Source organism: Pyrus communis, chromosome 1 (assembly GCF_041283825.1).
Source record: "Pyrus communis isolate YQ-2024b chromosome 1, ASM4128382v1, whole genome shotgun sequence".
Classification (NCBI taxonomy): Eukaryota; Viridiplantae; Streptophyta; class Magnoliopsida; order Rosales; family Rosaceae; genus Pyrus; species Pyrus communis.
In genome coordinates, this window is record NC_142565.1 from 13733977 (window position 1) to 13751960 (window position 17984).

General features: G+C 36.8%; 2 protein-coding genes across 2 annotated transcripts; both read left to right on the forward strand.

Annotated features, from left to right (window-relative positions):
* Nucleotides 1–9795: 9795 nt before the first annotated feature.
* Nucleotides 9796–11698, forward strand: LOC137720981 (putative mannitol dehydrogenase). The gene is made up of 5 exons (XM_068460110.2): nucleotides 9796–9986; nucleotides 10075–10188; nucleotides 10323–10836; nucleotides 10958–11111; nucleotides 11281–11698. Exons 1-5 carry the CDS (start codon nucleotides 9889–9891, stop codon nucleotides 11484–11486), a joined length of 1086 nt encoding a protein of 361 aa, XP_068316211.1. The 5' UTR covers nucleotides 9796–9888; the 3' UTR covers nucleotides 11487–11698.
* A 3250-nt stretch (nucleotides 11699–14948) lies between these two features.
* LOC137720090 (putative mannitol dehydrogenase) lies at nucleotides 14949–16818 on the forward strand. The gene is made up of 5 exons (XM_068459101.2): nucleotides 14949–15112; nucleotides 15201–15314; nucleotides 15449–15962; nucleotides 16081–16234; nucleotides 16404–16818. The coding sequence occupies exons 1-5, from the start codon at nucleotides 15015–15017 to the stop codon at nucleotides 16607–16609; spliced, it is 1086 nt and encodes a 361-aa protein (XP_068315202.1). The 5' UTR covers nucleotides 14949–15014; the 3' UTR covers nucleotides 16610–16818.
* The last annotated feature ends 1166 nt before the right edge of the window (nucleotides 16819–17984 follow it).

Genomic DNA, 17984 nt, shown 5'->3' on the forward strand with positions numbered 1-17984 from the left:
TTGTGGTTTTTCCCAGAAAATGATATGGAATGTTTATATGTTTTAAAAGCCATGCATAGTGTTTGCCTATTTATTTATGCATTAGTAGTTGCATATATGTATGTTTAGTGCTGCGGACGCACAGGTAAGTGCCAGGTAAGTTTATGGTTTATGATTGTGAATTAGTGGTTATGTGAGATGCATAGAGAGCTCATAACCTGCACCCCCGGTGTTAGTGCACCCGCCCAGAGTAGGGTACAGTCCTTCACATAATTTTCACCTCTTGCACCACACGCTCATCTTGGATCCAAGTTAGGTGCACAGTCATGTCGTATAGACCACTATAGGTGGTTCCGACTTGTAGGTGACCCGCGATTATTCGCCCAGTCTTCACGTGATCATAGTACTTGAGGGTATTTATTTACACCCAGTTTTGTCGTCGTACATACCACTTTAGGTGGTTTCGACTCGTGTGCAGGTATAGTTAGTGAGTTGGGATTTGAGCTCTAGATTCAGCCATACAGGTCACGTTAGGTGACTCCGGCTGACATGTTACTTGCATTGATTGACATTACTTGGGTTACTTACATTTTATGTGGAGGCATTCGACATGACATATTTTTAAACATGTTTTCGATATATGTGTATATTCTATTTTCTGGGAAACTATACAGGTTTTACGGCGAGGGGTTAGAACTTTTGATAATGAAATGATTTTGAAAAGCTTTGTTTTTGCCTACTCACACTTTCTGTTTTACGCCCCTCCAGGTTCTAGTTAGAAGCAGCTTTGGTGGTTCACGAGGACTTGACGGTGGTTCTGACAGAACATCCCAAATGTAGAATCACCTTTGGGTGTTATGTAATTAGTATTCTTCTTCTGGACTGCACTTAGGTTTTTTGTGCTCTGATTATGTTTATCACACTTAGTCTTACATTAGTGTGTTACCTTAACTAGTTTATTTAGTAGTTTGGTTTTTATTTATTCGTACTTTTATTATTTATCTTTTGCTTCCGCACTGTGCACATGGCAACGTCACCCTCACGTGATGGCTAGCATGCCTTGATTTCGGTCGAGGTGTGTTAGTAGTACTAGAGCGTATGTCATTGTTACACCCAGTCATGTTCATGTCAAAATATCTTTGCATGAACTCGTGTGTCAGCATGTGTCGATGAGCATTCACTATGATATGTTTGCTTATGCGAGATTATGCGCTTACGGACGTCATGTGTTTACTTACGAACGTTTATGACTTATTGCATTCTTGAGATACTACTGACTCTAGTAAGTATTTTCATACTATATGTAGTATGTATATTTTGGAAACTATACTTGTTTTATGGTAAGGGGTTATAATGTTTTCAAAAAGATTTTCTTAAGCTTTATTTTCAGGCCCACTCACCTTTATTTTTCGCCCCTCTAGGTTTTAGTGGTTGAGCTTTCGTGTCGACGAGGATTCTTGGCAAATCATGGTATAGATGGTTACCTTCAATGGTACGATTCTCATCCTACCTTACTGTACTTTACTTATGCTCTGACATCACGTGTGAAATGGGTTTATTCCCGCTCACAGTGCACTCTTATATTTAGGCACTTTTAGGTTTATGTTTATCCACATCACTACACTTTATGACTTCGTCACCTTCCAGGTGTTGCCCAGCACAGCTGGATTTGGAGTCGTAGTGGACATTCTGGGTCAGGGTGTGTCAATTTGGTATCAGAGCGTAAGTTTGGGCAATATTGTGTTCATCACACGCGTGATGTAAGCATTCTCGGCTCTTGAGCCTAATTTGCGAATCTTGCCACCTCGTCGAGCATGAAAAATATGTTAAGTTTTTCTAAGTTTTGAGTGACTTAAACAACTTATCAACATTCTAGAATGTAATTTTGGCAAACGCCTTTAGATTTAAACGAAGAACCTCTCTGCCAAGTCAAAATCCCAAATAGAGACAAGTTGATGACCCTAAAGCAGGGCTAATGTATCAATATTTTGTATCACCAGAGACTTACCACTCAATCCCACCATTATTCTCACGCTATCATTACCAAACCTTTCGAGATTGGAAATTAGAAATAGTTTTGATTCCTTGGCAGTATCTATTAGAATACCACATATTAGAATTCCTTTGATGTTTACTTTCGTCTAGATTCCAGAAATGTTTTGAGTGACAACCTAGTGCTAAAGTGGTAGCACTTGACAGAAGAACATTTGGGGGAACAACCACTTTTGGCTCCCGATAACACTAATCTTCTCAAACGCACTAGTTATAATTTCGGATCTTTTGGAGGAAGATCGAATCTTTTTAGACACGTTCTGAAGTAAGTGATTAGCAATTTCTTTTCCGACCTTAGGACGTCTCAACCAATACTAGTTCCCAGAATTCATTCGATGTTGTACTCGTCATTTCGATGAGTATAGGCATGATAGTTTGAGTTTATACCTACAGTTAGTAGAACTTCTCATTTAGCAAGTATTTTCCCTAGAATCAATAAAACCAACTTATAGGATTAGTTCCTTACCAGTCATTCAAAACTAATCACCTGAGCAGGCTCTAATTTGTAATCAGACTATTGCAGCGCTGCTAATTGACGATACTGTCCGATATCCAAGACTTGTCAACCAGTGTTCAGACGGTATGATTTTTGATACCAGACACATGTATTAGTATCTGGGAGTGATACCTTTATGCCAGAACGCCGATTCGTAATTTCAGGATAATGAATAATATCAAAAATATCAAAAGTATCATATATGCGTTAATTAGCGACACGACTGATAGACTGATTAACGGTGAATACCTAAGCCGAAGAAACTAAATCTTGGAAACGTAGGAGCAAGCCTTGTAGAAGGATTGTAAACTCGCACTGGTGTTAACCATTGTTACCATCGTGATGCGTGTTTCACTTCTAAGCCTTGGGAAGTCTTCTTGAAGGCTATGAGTACAAAGTTGTTATCCAGTACCACACTTCATCCTTAGACTAATGGTTAGTCTCAACGAATCCTTAGACTCATGGTTAGTCTCAACGAACTACTCAGACCTTAGTGTACATTTGCTTTTATTCATACCTTAGTGTACATTTGCTTTTATTCATTCTACAATCTTAGTATGTTTATGACTGACACCTATCCCTATTAGAGTTGTGTGTAACTACGGCTACAATTTTCAAATTTGGGTATGGCACTGTTTGAAACGTTGTATGGAGACTTTATGCACAATACATGTTTGATAGGTGAGTACTGCGAACATGTATTTGAATGATCGAGATTACGATATAGAAAATTAATAATATTGACGATGTTGCCCGAGAGGATAGTTCGTGAGCACGATCGAGGCTTTGATAAGACGTTGTATGTGTATTTCCCAATAGGGGGCATAATGGTAATATTGCACCTTCAGGAATTTGTTACTTGCTTATCAAGACAACAGTGAGTCATCGATATTGTGGGCTGCAGACCCTAATACTAATAACTTATTCGTTGAGTTCATTAAGCAAGTGGACAAGTAGGTCCTTTTACGTTAGCATTTTTAGTTATTTATTTATTGTTTTGGCTTGACCTAAGGATACTGCACACTTACCTTCGGAGTATGTGACACAACGAGTGCGTTGGTGAAAAATATTCTATTTTCAGTTTTAATTTCAGTACAATTACTTTAACTTTACGTTATTATATATGTATTTTGACGGGATATTATTATACATATATAAATATTTTTGACTTTATGTTTTTATAAAAGCAGTATATTATAGTATTGTACTGAAGGAGAATGAAAGTTTAAGTTTGGAGGCATGAAAGAGGAATTATTGCAATCCGATCGCGACTTAATGACGTTCTCTTTTATGAAACCGCTCTAGCTTGATTCGTTCCTTTATATACTTTCTTCCTACCTTTTGGAATATATTATGTATAGCAAATGATTTCAAATTTCGGGGATGAAATTTTTTACGATGGGTAGATTGTGACAACCCGTTCCTAATTCTACAATTTTATAAGTTTTAAAGTGTGAATTGATGAAAATGTCCCTAGAGGTGAGGGCGTTGACTTTTGTTGACCGCCTTTTCGTGACTCGTATAGGCTATTAATTTACCATATTCTTGAAGTACTTGATGGCATGAACGTTCCTAATAATATAATGTTCACTAGAGTTATGGAATCACTGTGGCATGACTAAATTTATGGTATTTGCTCATTGTTAGTTGTACCGATGTTAGTACTCACCCGGGCTAGGGCCAGCCTTTCACGTGTATGTGCACATCGCACCGTACACTCACTTTGGATCCATTCTAGCTTACAACACACTCTTATATTTAGGCACGTTTAGGTTTAAGTTTATACACATTTTCTGTGATAGCTCGTCCCTAAAAATTATGGTTTTTATAATTTTAATACGTGAAATTACGGAATTGCCCTATGGGCAAAGTGTGATTTTTCGAGGACTTATGTAATTCTCATATATTTTGTTATGTTTCTAGACATATTTGGATAGAGTTCGATCTTACGGACGCGTAAGTAGAAGTGAAATTGGGGTTACGGTTAAAGTTTTGTTGAGTTGCGAACCCGAAAGTATTTGGAATGAATTACTATTTTAATTATCTTACACTATATTATTATTATTGTTATTATTATTAATTGATTTTTATGATATATGTGTGTGTATGACTGGTGGAAAAAGGGGGAAGGAGGAGATTGGGCAAAGCTGCCCAATTGGAGGAGAGAAGTGGAGGGAGTTGCTGCCCTATCAGGAAGAAGGGATGAGGATTGGATGAATGGAAGAGAAAAGAAAGGAGAGAAAAGGAAAGAAGAGGGCGCGGGGGATCCTTGACCCGCGAGTGGCGACCCGACCCGGTCAGGTTTTCTTGCCATTTCCTACGGGTTTTAGCCCTTTCTCCAGCGAATCACTTCAAACTACCACTTGGAAAACCCTCCATGACTTTCCCTCTCCCTATTACACCCCGAAAATCATGAAATTTGGCCTTGATCTTGGGAAAACCGCACTGGTGGGGGCGATGAACCCGTGCCTTCGATTGCCCCAATTCTAAAATGATTCCATCCAATTAATACCACCATTAGACTCCCCCTGAGGTCTGGAACAAAGCCCATTCATTGGTTGGGGCGTCAGAGTTCTTTTGGAGACGAATCAATAACACCTAAAAACAAGGTTTTCCAGCAGTTCGTGGCTAGTTTGAGGTGTTTTCTGGCCAAATTGGCCTTGGCCGTAGGTATAAAGTTTGCTTTACTTTTTGAGATCCTCATTTTTGTAAATTTTTAGAAATTTTAGAAATAGTTGAGCTTTCCGGCGAGTTGGGACAGTCGACTGCCACCCGCGATGGCTTGTACGGCGGCGCACAGCCAGGGAGCAAATATTGTGTTTTTATGCGAATTTTGTTATTCTAATTATGCCTTTGAGACCTAATTGTTGTGGTTTGAATATTAATGTGATTGTAGTATATGTTGGATTAAATGAATATATTCGAATTTGGTTTGAATTTTGGATTAAATGAACTACGAATGGCTTGATCCCTGTTTAGGGTACGTAGTCAGTCTAACGAGACGTTATATGCATCCATACAATAATTGAGACAAAAGCCTTGTTTAGGGAAATTAAGCAATGTGAAGGAATTGGTGAAAATGTGAGTTTTAACTTTATGATTTGTTGGTTAAATGTGGTCATAAAACAGTGTGTGAGGAATAGAGAAATTGAAGTAAGGAATCGTAAGTATTGATAGTTAGTTAAGCTAGTGTTTAGTTGGGCTTGTCACCGATAATTATTCCCGAAAATAAATAGTTTAGGAGTAGGACGTTATAGATTGTGCATTTTACGCCACATTATATGTACATACACACACACACACACACACACACACACACACATATATATATATATATATATATATATATATATATATATTTGAAAGCACTACGATACGGTTAAGTTTAGGATTGCATCATGGCATATCCATAGGTATGTTACTGCGCATAATTATTGTGAATGCTTTGAAGTACGAAGGTGAACGCAGGATGCACAGGTAAGTTCAAGTGAGTATATGTTGTGAAATGTGATATGCATGGTTATAATTACATTTTATTTGAAATGATTGAGATATGGGTGAATCGTACAAGTCACTATAGATGACTCCGACACTCACGTGCTAGCATTGATTGATGAGATATGGGTGAGTCGTACAGGTCACTATAGGTGACTCCAACTCACGTGCTAGCATTGATTGATGAGATATGGGTGAGTTGTACATGTCACTATCGATGACTCCGACTCACATGCTACCATTAATTGATGAGATATGGGTGAGTTGTACAAGTCGTTATAGGTGACTCTGACTCATGTGCTAGCATTGATTGATGAGATATGGGTGAGTCGTACAGGTAGTCATTATAGGTGACTCCGACTCACGTGCTAGCATTGATTGATGAGATATGGGTGAGTCGTATAGGTCACTATAGGTGACTCCGACTTACGTGCTAGCATTGATTGATGAGATATGGGTCAGTCGTACAGGTAGTCACTATAGGTAACTCCAACTCACGTGCTAGCATTGATTGATGAGATATGGATGAGTTGTATAGGTCACTATAGGTGACTCCGACTTACATGCTAGCATTGATTGATGAGATATGGGTGAGTCGTACAGGTCACTATAGGTGACTCCGACTCACGTGCTAGCATTGATTGATGAGATATGGGTGAGTCGTACAGGTCACTATAGGTGACTCCAACTTACGTGCTAGCATGGATTATTAAGCACCTGATTATTTATGTTACTGATGAGATGTTGTATCATGGTATACTTCTGGATTTACTGATAGTATACAATTGATTTAATCCTTATACGTAGTATGATTTTTTGGAAAATTATATAGGTTTTACGGCGAGGGGTTATTACTTTTGATAAGTGAATGGTTTTTGAAAAGCTTTGTTTTTGCCCACTCACATTTTCTATTTTGCACCACTCCACGTTCTATAGTAAAATTTCCGTATCGACGAGGATTCGTGGCACTTCCAAGTATAGGTGGCTTCTTATGATGGCATAATCATTATCTTACTTTACTGTACTCTACTTATGCTCTGTATCACGTGTGTATGGGTCCATACCCACTCACTGCGCACTCGTGTATTTAGTCACTTCTAGGTTTAAATTTATTCATAATTTACACATTATCACACTTTATTGCTTCGTCACCTTCCAAGTGTCGGCCAACACAGCTTGATTCGGAGTCCTAGTGGACATTTCGAGTCGAGGTGTGTCATAAACGACCATGTGACCATCATCTAAGCATAGAGGATGCAATTACGAGCATTTATATATGCTTTCACATTTTTCATACTAATACATTAATATGAATTTTATTTATTTTGAACTTCCTTAAAAATACTATTCATGAGGTTTGTATGGATTTAAAAATTCAAACGATAATATACCCATCCTCAAAGAGTAGAAGATGCGTTTACGAGTGTTTGCATATTTTTCGTACTTTTAAATTAATTATTATAATTTTTTTAATGTGTTTGATATTTTTATTTTTAATGTTTTTTATAATTTTTTTAATCTCAATCTTTGGCTATAGTATACTATAAAAATAAATAAATAAAACTTAAGTTTTCAAAATGTATATAGAATAATAATACAATAATAATTAATAAGCAATATATACATATACATTATATCTATTGTATTTTATAGTAACTTTTTTTAGTAGTTTAAAAAATAAAAATCATAAAAAAAATTTCTTCTTATCGTGTCCAAACATGTTACCCGTGTGTCACTCTCGTGTAAACATCTTAAGGACTCGTTATTATTGGGTTCTTCTTGTGTGACCCGATAACGATCCGATTAGTTATTGTGTTTACCCAAAATCCGTTATTTTCATGTCGTTTACATATCGTGTTAACGGGTCTTACAAGAAATTGCCAGATTTACCTATCACCAACTAATATCGACAAGCCACCACACCTTTTCCGCCTCGCACCACTCCACCAACACCCAATTTTTTAAATTTCTAATTCTTTATAATGTTCTAATTGATATAAGTTTTCTGATATACTCCAAATTATTAATATAGGATGCTATTAAAATTGACGTGTATTGGATGAAACTTTTCGATTCATAATAGATTGTAGTTATTGTTATGATTATTAGAATGTAATTTATGATATTTTTATTGTACTTTGATCATGTGTTAGTTTATATATGTGTGTGTGTTTGAGTATGTTCCAATACACTTTTAGATTCATAATAGATTGTAGATAATAGTATGATTATTAGAATGTAATTTATGATTTTTTATTTATAGTACTTTGATCATGTGTTAGTTTTTACAATGCCATAGTTCAACTTCAATTTCGGATGGTCCAAATTCTGTTCCAGAAAGTTCAACTCCAATATTGGGACCACCCGATATTAGAATCCTGAATCCGGCACTGTCTATTAGTGATGTGATACACTTATATATATATTCTAAAACAATCAACTATGGCCATGGCAAATGAATAGTTTATCCCCTACAAACTTAACACATCTTGTATAAAAAAGGACTTGCCATAAATTACTTTCAAATTGTGTCGAATGGGTCATTGATCGTATATTTGTAAAAGCGTCTAGAACTCCCGAATTTGGTCACTTCACTTTTACTATTTTGGGTTGGCTAGGAATTAGGCATAGGGTTAGCATCTTCATTTGCTTAGTAACATCATTGACAACGACGAGCTGTGTGGCCTCTGTGTGTTCTTCGACTTCAGTCGTGCAAGACCTAGACAATTACAAAACAATCTAAAGTTGTTTTAAATATTACTACCACTAATTTATTGGGAAGCAAAGCAATCGGTAATTAATTTCGTTGCGCACCTGCGTCTGGATGTGGACAATTCTTCTTGCCACCGGTGCATCTCTGTTATTGACTTCGCTTCTCTTTTGTATTTGTTTTTGACGCTCATTTCCTTTTAACTTGAATTAGATCTTTAAGCAACTTGAATTAGATCTTTAAACACCTCAGTTTGAGAACTCCTACCTCCCTCTTCTTTTTCTTTTTCTTTTTTCGACCACGGTTATCACTAACCAAAGAGTCCAGCTTTATATCGAAGAATTTCAACGGTCTTCACATATGGGGCGTGGCATGATTAGTTCAACGGTCTCCACTGTCCATCAAGAACGAAAAATACTTACTAGCCACTTGTGGTAGTAATCATTGATTCACTTTTTGATATTTACTTAAGATGGAATAGAATAATTTATCTAGAAATTAATTTGGTAAATCCAAATTAAAAAGCACCCCTAAAAGCAGCAAATTTAGGGGGAAATGGATTATGTATAATGCTGCCACCAGGAATTCCACATTCCCGTGCTTTGGTAATGGATTGGTTTCTTCTTTTGTATATTTTCAGTACCACATAAGGTGATAGAATATTTTTACTTCTCAAGTCGAATAACATGTCAAAATATATTCGATGATCCCAAATACTTTAATGGATTTCGATCTCAAACATTTACTTGCTTTTTACCATGCCAACCTATTAGATGGTTTGTATGATAGTCTAATATAAAATGATTTTTATTGTTTTTTGTCAGTAGTAGAACATATTGATTAAGGGTCAGGCAATTTTAAATGGAGATCGGTATCAGGGTAAGCCATTACGCAATGGCAATGGAATGACGTCAGCAAACCATTTGGAAAGTTCAGAGAGAAACGGAATATTTAGAAGACCTGCTTTTGACTTATGATTCCGCTCATCCGGTACGTCATCCCAGCCAAACTCCATGTACATATAAATATCACCCAGCCCCTTCCCAAATCTAGCAATTCCCACTCTCTCTCTCTCTCTCTCTCTCTCTCTCTCTCTCTCTCTCTCTCTCTCTCGTTCTACTGGCCAAAGCTCAGATACAAATTAATCAAGGGAAAAATGGTGATGTCTACAGAACAAGAACACCCCAAGAAAGCCTTTGGTTGGGCTGCCAGGGATTCATCTGGCGTTTTCTCTCCCTTCAAATTCTCAAGAAGGTCATTATCAATACAAACTTCATGATCAAGTTCTTGTTTAATCAATCATTTTATACGTTCTCTGAAAATTGCGTTCTTTTGGTTGCAGAGAAACGGGCGATAAAGATGTGATGTTCAAAGTGTTATACTGTGGGATATGTCATTCGGACCTCCACATGGCCAAGAACGAATGGGGAATTTCTACCTATCCATTGGTTCCCGGGTACATACTAAACTTTCATTTTAAATGCTACAAGTACTGATGCCAAATAGTACATTGTAGAATGAACAAATATGTAAGTATCTGAATTTGGATTTGGTATCCAAAACTAATGGAATATGAACTCGACAATGCAGACATGAAATTGTTGGTGTAGTGACGGAGGTAGGGAGCAGAGTACAAAAATTCAATGTCGGAGACAAGGTAGGTGTTGGATGCATGGTGGGATCATGTACATCTTGTGAAAATTGTACCAACAATCTTGAAAATTACTGCCCCGAATGGATACTCACTTATGGTGCCAAGTACTACGATGGAACCACCACATATGGAGGTTACTCTGACATCATGGTGGCCAATGAGCACTTTGTAGTCCGTATCCCAGAAACCCTTCCCCTTGATGCAGCGGCTCCTCTCCTATGTGCGGGGATTACAACTTACAGCCCCTTGAGATATTTCGGACTTGACAAACCGGGTATGCATGTTGGTGTGGTGGGTTTAGGCGGTCTAGGCCATGTGGCTGTCAAGTTTGCTAAGGCTATGGGGGTTAAGGTGACTGTCATCAGTACCTCCCCTAATAAGAAAGAAGAAGCAACTGAACATCTCTGTGCTGATTCGTTTTTGGTCAGCCGCGATGAAGATCAGGTGCTGGTAAGATGATTGTTAATTTAAACAAGTTTGTGCATGTAGTGATTCAAGTTTATTTGAAGTGTGTAGGGGTGACTGACCTTTTTCTTGTTTTTATTTTTTATTTTTTGTGTGGATTTTTTAGGCTGCCATGGGCACATTGGATGGTATCATTGACACGGTTTCTGCAGTCCACCCTCTATTGCCTTTGATTGGTTTGTTGAAGTCTCACGGAAAGCTAGTGATGGTTGGAGCACCAGAGAAGCCCCTTGAGCTTCCAGTTTTTCCTTTGCTCGTCGGTAAGCATGCGTAAAAACTAATGCATCGACATGTTTACTTTTGTTTCCTCTATACAACGATATATTTCCACTGCGGGATGTAGGATTTGTGGTATGAAGTGTTTACTTTTTAAACTTTATAATGTCTTCGGCGGCAACTTGTTTACAAGAGTGTATTTTGCAATTGCAGGAAGGAAGATAGTAGCTGGGAGTGGCATTGGGGGCATGAAGGAGACGCAAGAGATGATTGATTTTGCAGCCAAGCACAGCATAACGGCTGATATTGAGGTTATCCCAATGGATTATGTGAACATTGCCATGGAGCGCCTTCTTAAAGGAGATGTCAGATATCGATTTGTCATCGATATTGGAAACACATTGAAGTCTACCTTGTAGATTTTGCATCGACGCATGGTAGAACTGATGCCCCTTGGGAGATCGAATGGAAATCGAGTTCGCATTCAAGCTGTCGCTTTTTCGGGTTTTTTCCCCTTTCTTTTCTGAAGAATGGTTCTGGTTTTTTTTTTTTATGTTTTATGTCACATTATGAGCGGAATGTATTGATGTATTTTGAATTAATGAATAAACAAGATTATGATCTTTATAAACGGTCAGTCATCAGGAAGCAAAATGGTGCTCGTGCTGGTAACTATTCTAGTGATCTCACTTTAGATTCTTCAAGTACTTGATCAACCAAGTCCTAGACGTACTCCTAGCAAACAAGAGACTTAAGTGTCATCGAGTTTATATTTTCCTTCCGGGAGTAGGATTAAGTGATCAGCAAAACTAAACTCTCTTTTAGATTTTTAACGAAACCGTTTGTTGGACATAAGTGAGTAAAATGAGAATTAATATGTTCAACGCCGCCATCAGTTTTTTTTGGATTTTCAATGACACAATTTGTTTGCTATGGCACCATATTAATTTGTAATTTTGACTTTTGGCGGCTCACACGATATAACTTTAAGAAATTCTTCCAACCACCACTCAAAGCTCTTGGAATTTTCCGTTTTTCAGGAATCCACAACCCAAGACTGTTGTTTCATTAATTATTCACTCCTCACAAAGGAGCAAACATCAACCCCTACACATTGTGTTGGATGCAGTGTCAAACACAATCACATCACCAAAATGGTCATAACCACATCTTGACTTAGCATCTGCCTAAAAGAAATTGTCTAGTATTCCACATTCCTCAATCTCCATCTTGAAATAGTATGACTCGATTTTATCTTTCTCGTCCTCAAAATGCTGCCAAGCAATGTAACAAAATAAACCCCACCTTGCCAACAGAAGAGTCGCTAGGCCTAGACGAGGACATCTATTCATGAGGGTTTGTATGGTTTTAAAAATTCAAACGATAATATACCCATCCTCAAAGAGTAGAAGATGCGTTTACGAGTGTTTGCATAATTTTCGCACTAGTAAATTAATTATTATAATTTTTTTAATGTGTTTGATATTTTTAAATTACTTGATATTTTTATCTTTAATGTTTTTTTATAATTTTTTTAATCTCAATCTTTGGCTCTAGTATACAATAAAAATAAATAAATAAAACTTAAGTTTTCAAAATGTATATAGAATAATAATACAATAATAATTAATAAGCAATATATACATATACATTATATTTATTGTATTTTATAGTAACTTTTTTTAGTAGTTTAAAAAATAAAAATCATAAATTTTTTTTCTTCTTATCGTGTCCAAACATGTTACCCGTGTGTCACTCTCGTGTAAACATCTTAAGGACTCGTTATTATTGGGTTCTTCTTGTGTGACCCGATAACGACCCGATTAGTTATTGTGTTTACCCAAAATCCGTTATTTTCATGTTGTTTACATATCATGTTAACGGATCTTATAAGAAATTACCAGATCTACCTATCACCAACCAATATCGACAAGCCACCACACCTTTTCCGCCTCGCACCACTCCACCAACACCCAATTTTTTAAATTTCTAATTCTTTATAATGTTCTAATTGATATAAGTTTTCTGATATACTCCAAATTATTAATATAGGATGCTATTAAAATTGACGTGTATTGGATGAAACTTTTAGATTCATAATAGATTGTAGTTATTGTTATGATTATTAGAATGTAATTTATGATATTTTTATTGTACTTTGATCATGTGTTAGTTTATATATGTGTGTGTGTTTGTGTGTGTTCCAATACACTTTTAGATTCATAATAGATTGTAGATAATAGTATGATTATTAGAATGTAATTTATGATTTTTTATTTATAGTACTTTGATCATGTGTTAGTTTTTACGATGCCATAGCTCAACTTCAATTTTGGATGGTCCAAATCCTATTCCACAAAGTTCAACTATAATATTGAGATCACCCGATATTAGAATCCTGCATCCGGCACTGTCTATTAGTGATGTGATACACTTTTATATATTCTAAAACAATCAACTATGGCCGTAGAAAATGAATAGTTCATCCCCTGCAAACTTAACACGTCTTGTATAAAAAAGGACTTTCCATAAATTACTTTCAAATTGTGTCGAATGGGTCATTGATTGTATGTTTGTAAAAGCGTCTAGAACTCCCGAATTCGGTCACTTCACTTTTACTATTTTGGGTTGGCTAGGAATTAGGCATAGGGTTAGCATCTTCATTTGCTCGGTAACATCATTGACAAGGACGAGCTGTGTGGCCTCTGTGTGTTCTTCGAGTTCAGTTGTGCAAGACCTAGACATTTACAAAACAACCCAAAGTTGTTTTAAATATTACTACCACTAATATATTGGGAAGCAAAGCATAATTGGTAATTAATTTCGTTGCGCACCTGCATCTAGATGTGGACAATTCTTCTTGCCACTGGTGCATCTCCGATATTGACTTCGCTTCTCTTTTGTATTTGTTTTTGACGCTCATTTCCTTTTAACTTGAATTAGATCATTAGGCACCTTGGTTTGAGAACTCACACCTCCCTCTTCATTTTCTTTTTCTTTTTTCGACCACGGCTATCACTAACCAAAGAGTCCGGCTTTATACCGAAGAATTTCAACAGTCTCCACATATTGGGCGTGGCATTATTGGTTCAACGGTCTCCACTGTTTATCAAGAATGAAAAATACTTACTAGCCACTTGTGGTAGTAATCATTGATTCACTTTTTGATATTTACTTAAGATGGAATAAAATAATTTATCTAGAAATTAATTTGGTAAATACAAATTAAAAAGCACCCCTAAAAGCAGCAAATTTAGGGGGAAATGGATTATGTATAAGGCTGCCACCAGGAATTCCACGTTCCTCAACATACTATTGTGGAAGGATAGGCTCTTTGCATGATGACTTTTATTATTATTATTATTATTATTATTATTATTATTAATCTTTTAATATAGAAAGTTTAACCATGCTTTGGTAATGGATTGGTTTCTTCTTTTGTATATTTTCTGTACCACATAAGGTGATAGAATATTTTTACTTCTCAAGCCGAATAACATGTCAAAATATATTCGATGATCCCAAACACTTCAATGGATTTCAAACTCAAACATTTACTTGCTTTTTACCATACCAAACTATTAGATGGTTTGTATGATACTTTAATATAAAATGATTTTTATTGTTTTTTGTCAGTAGTGGACCATAATGATTAAGGGTCAGGCAATTTTTAAATGGAGATCGGTATGAGGGTAAGCCATTACGCAATGGCAATGGGATGACGTCAGCAAACCGTTTGGAAAGTTCAGAGAGAAACGGAATATTTAGAAGACCCGCTTTTGACTTATGATTTCGCTCATCCGGTACGTCATCCCAGCCAAACTCCGTGTACATATAAATAGCACCCAGCCCCACCCCAAATCTAGCAACTCCCACTCTCTCTCACTCCCTCCCTCTCTCTCCCGTTCTACTGGCCAAAGCTCAGATACAAATTAATCAAGGGAAAAATGGTGATGCCTACAGAACAAGAACACCCCAAGAAAGCCTTTGGTTGGGCTGCCAGGGATTCATCTGGCGTTTTCTCTCCCTTCAAATTCTCAAGAAGGTCAGTATTAATACAAACTTCATCATCAAGTTCTTGTTTAATCAATCTTTTTATACGTTCTCTGAAAATTGCGTTCTTTTGGTTGCAGAGAAACGGGCGATAATGAAGTGATGTTCAAAGTGTTATACTGTGGGATATGTCATTCGGACCTCCACATGGCCAAGAACGAATGGGGAATTTCTACCTATCCATTGGTTCCCGGGTACATACTAAACTTTCATTTTAAATGCTACAAGTACTGCTGCCAAATAGTACATTGTAGAATGAACAAATATGTAAGTATCTGAATTTGGATTTGGTATCCAAAACTAATGGAATGTGAAATGGACAATGCAGACATGAAATTGTTGGTGTAGTGACGGAGGTAGGGAGCAGAGTACAAAAATTCAATGTCGGAGACAAGGTAGGTGTTGGATGCATGGTGGGATCATGTACATCTTGTGAAAATTGTACCAACAATCTTGAAAATTACTGCCCCGAATGGATACTCACTTATGGTGCCAAGTACTACGATGGAACCACCACATATGGAGGTTACTCTGACATCATGGTGGCCAATGAGCACTTTGTAGTCCGTATCCCAGAAACCCTTCCCCTTGATGCAGCGGCTCCTCTCCTATGTGCGGGGATTACAACTTACAGCCCCTTGAGATATTTCGGACTTGACAAACCCGGTATGCATGTTGGTGTGGTGGGTTTAGGCGGTCTAGGCCATGTGGCTGTCAAGTTTGCTAAGGCTATGGGGGTTAAGGTGACTGTCATCAGTACCTCCCCTAATAAGAAAGAAGAAGCAATTGAACATCTCTGTGCTGATTCGTTTTTGGTCAGCCGCGATGAAGATCAGATGCAGGTAAGATTATTAATTTAAACAAGTTTGTGCATGTAGTGATTCAAGTTTATTTGAAGTTTGTAGGGGTGACTGACCTTTTTCTTGATTTTATTTTTTATTTTTTGTGTGGATTTTTTAGGCTGCCATGGGCACATTGGATGGTATCATTGACACGGTTTCTGCAGTCCACCCTCTATTGCCTTTGATTGGTTTGTTGAAGTCTCACGGAAAGCTAGTGATGGTTGGAGCACCAGAGAAGCCCCTTGAGCTTCCAGTTTTTCCTTTGCTCGTCGGTAAGCATGCATAAAAACTAATGCATCGACATGTTTACTTTTGTTTCCTCTATACAACGATATATTTCCACTGCGGGATGTAGGATTTGTGGTATGAAGTGTTTACTTTTTAAACTTTATAATGTCTTCGGCGGCAACTTGTTTACAAGAGTGTATTTTGCAATTGCAGGAAGGAAGATAGTAGCTGGGAGTGGCATTGGGGGCATGAAGGAGACGCAAGAGATGATTGATTTTGCAGCCAAGCACAGCATAACGGCTGATATTGAGGTTATCCCAATGGATTATGTGAACATTGCCATGGAGCGCCTTCTTAAAGGAGATGTCAGATATCGATTTGTCATCGATATTGGAAACACATTGAAGTCTACCTTGTAGATTTTGCATCGACGCATGGTAGAACTGATGCCCCTTGGGAGATCGAATGGAAATCGAGTTCGCATTCAAGCTGTCGCTTTTTCGGGTTTTTTCCCCTTTCTTTTCTGAAGAATGGTTCTGGTTTTTTTTTATGTTTTACGTCACATTATGAGCGGAATGTATTGATGTATTTTGAATTAATGAATAAACAAGATTATGATCTTTATAAACGGTCAGTCATCCGGAAGCAAAATGGTGCTCGTGTTGGTAACTATTCTAGTGATCTCACTTTAGATTCTTCAAGAACTTGATCAACCAAGTCCTAGACGTACTCCTAGCAAAGAAGAGACTTAAGTGTCTTCGAGTTTATATTTTCCTTGCGGGATTAGGATTAAGTGATCAGCAAAAGTAAACTCTCTTTTGGATTTTCAACGACACCGTTTGTTTGACATAAGTGAGTAAAATGAGAATTAATATGTTCAACCCGCCATCATTTTTTTTTTGGATTTTCAATGACACAATTTGTTTGCTATGGCACCATATTGATTCGTAATTTTGACTTTTGGCGGCTCACACGATATAACTTTAAGAAATTCTTCCAACCACCACTCAAAGCTCTTGGTCTGTTCCGTTTTTCAGGAATCCACAACCCAAGACCATTGTTTGATTAATTATTCACTCCTAACAAAGGAGCAAACGTCAACCCCTACACATTGTGTTGGATGCAATGTCAGACACAATCACATCACCAAAATGGTCATAACCACATCTTGACTTAGCATCTGCCTAAAAGAAATTGTCTAGTATTCCACATTCGTCAATCTCCATCTTGAAATAGTATGACTCGATTTTATCTTTCTCGTCCTCGAAATGCTGCCAGGCAATGTAACAAAATAAACCCCACCTTGCCAACAGAAGAGTCGCTAGGCCTTGACGAGGACATCTATTCATGCGGTTTTGTATGGTTTGAAAAATTCAAACGATAATATACCCATGCTCAAAGAGTAGAAGATCCGTTTACGAGTGTTTGCATATTTTTCGCACTTGTAAATTAATTATTATAATTTTTTTAATGTGTTTGATATTTTTAAATTACTTGATATTTTTATTTTTAATGTTTTTTTATAATTTTTTTAATCTCAATCTTTGGTTGTAGTATACTATAAAAATAAATAAATAAAACTTAAGTTTTCAAAATGTATATAGAATAATAATACAATAATAATAATTATTAATAAGCAATATATATATATATATATATATACATTATATCTATTGTATTTTATAGTAACTTTTTTTAGTAGTTTAAAAAATAAAAATCATAAATTTTTTTTCTTCTTATCGTGTCCAAACATGTTACCCATGTGTCACTCTCGTGTAAACATGTTAAGGACCC

Bases quoted from the DNA above. Each gene is read 5' to 3' on its own strand.
- LOC137720981 (XM_068460110.2), top strand. From the start codon at position 9,889: ATGGTGATGTCTACAGAACAAGAACACCCCAAGAAAGCCTTTGGTTGG. The intron at 9,987-10,074 runs GTCATTATCAAT...TTTTGGTTGCAG, and splicing joins CCCTTCAAATTCTCAAGAAG to AGAAACGGGCGATAAAGATG. The intron at 10,837-10,957 runs GTAAGATGATTG...TGGATTTTTTAG, and splicing joins GCGATGAAGATCAGGTGCTG to GCTGCCATGGGCACATTGGA.
- LOC137720090 (XM_068459101.2), top strand. From the start codon at position 15,015: ATGGTGATGCCTACAGAACAAGAACACCCCAAGAAAGCCTTTGGTTGG. The intron at 15,113-15,200 runs GTCAGTATTAAT...TTTTGGTTGCAG, and splicing joins CCCTTCAAATTCTCAAGAAG to AGAAACGGGCGATAATGAAG. The intron at 16,235-16,403 runs GTAAGCATGCAT...TTGCAATTGCAG, and splicing joins AGTTTTTCCTTTGCTCGTCG to GAAGGAAGATAGTAGCTGGG.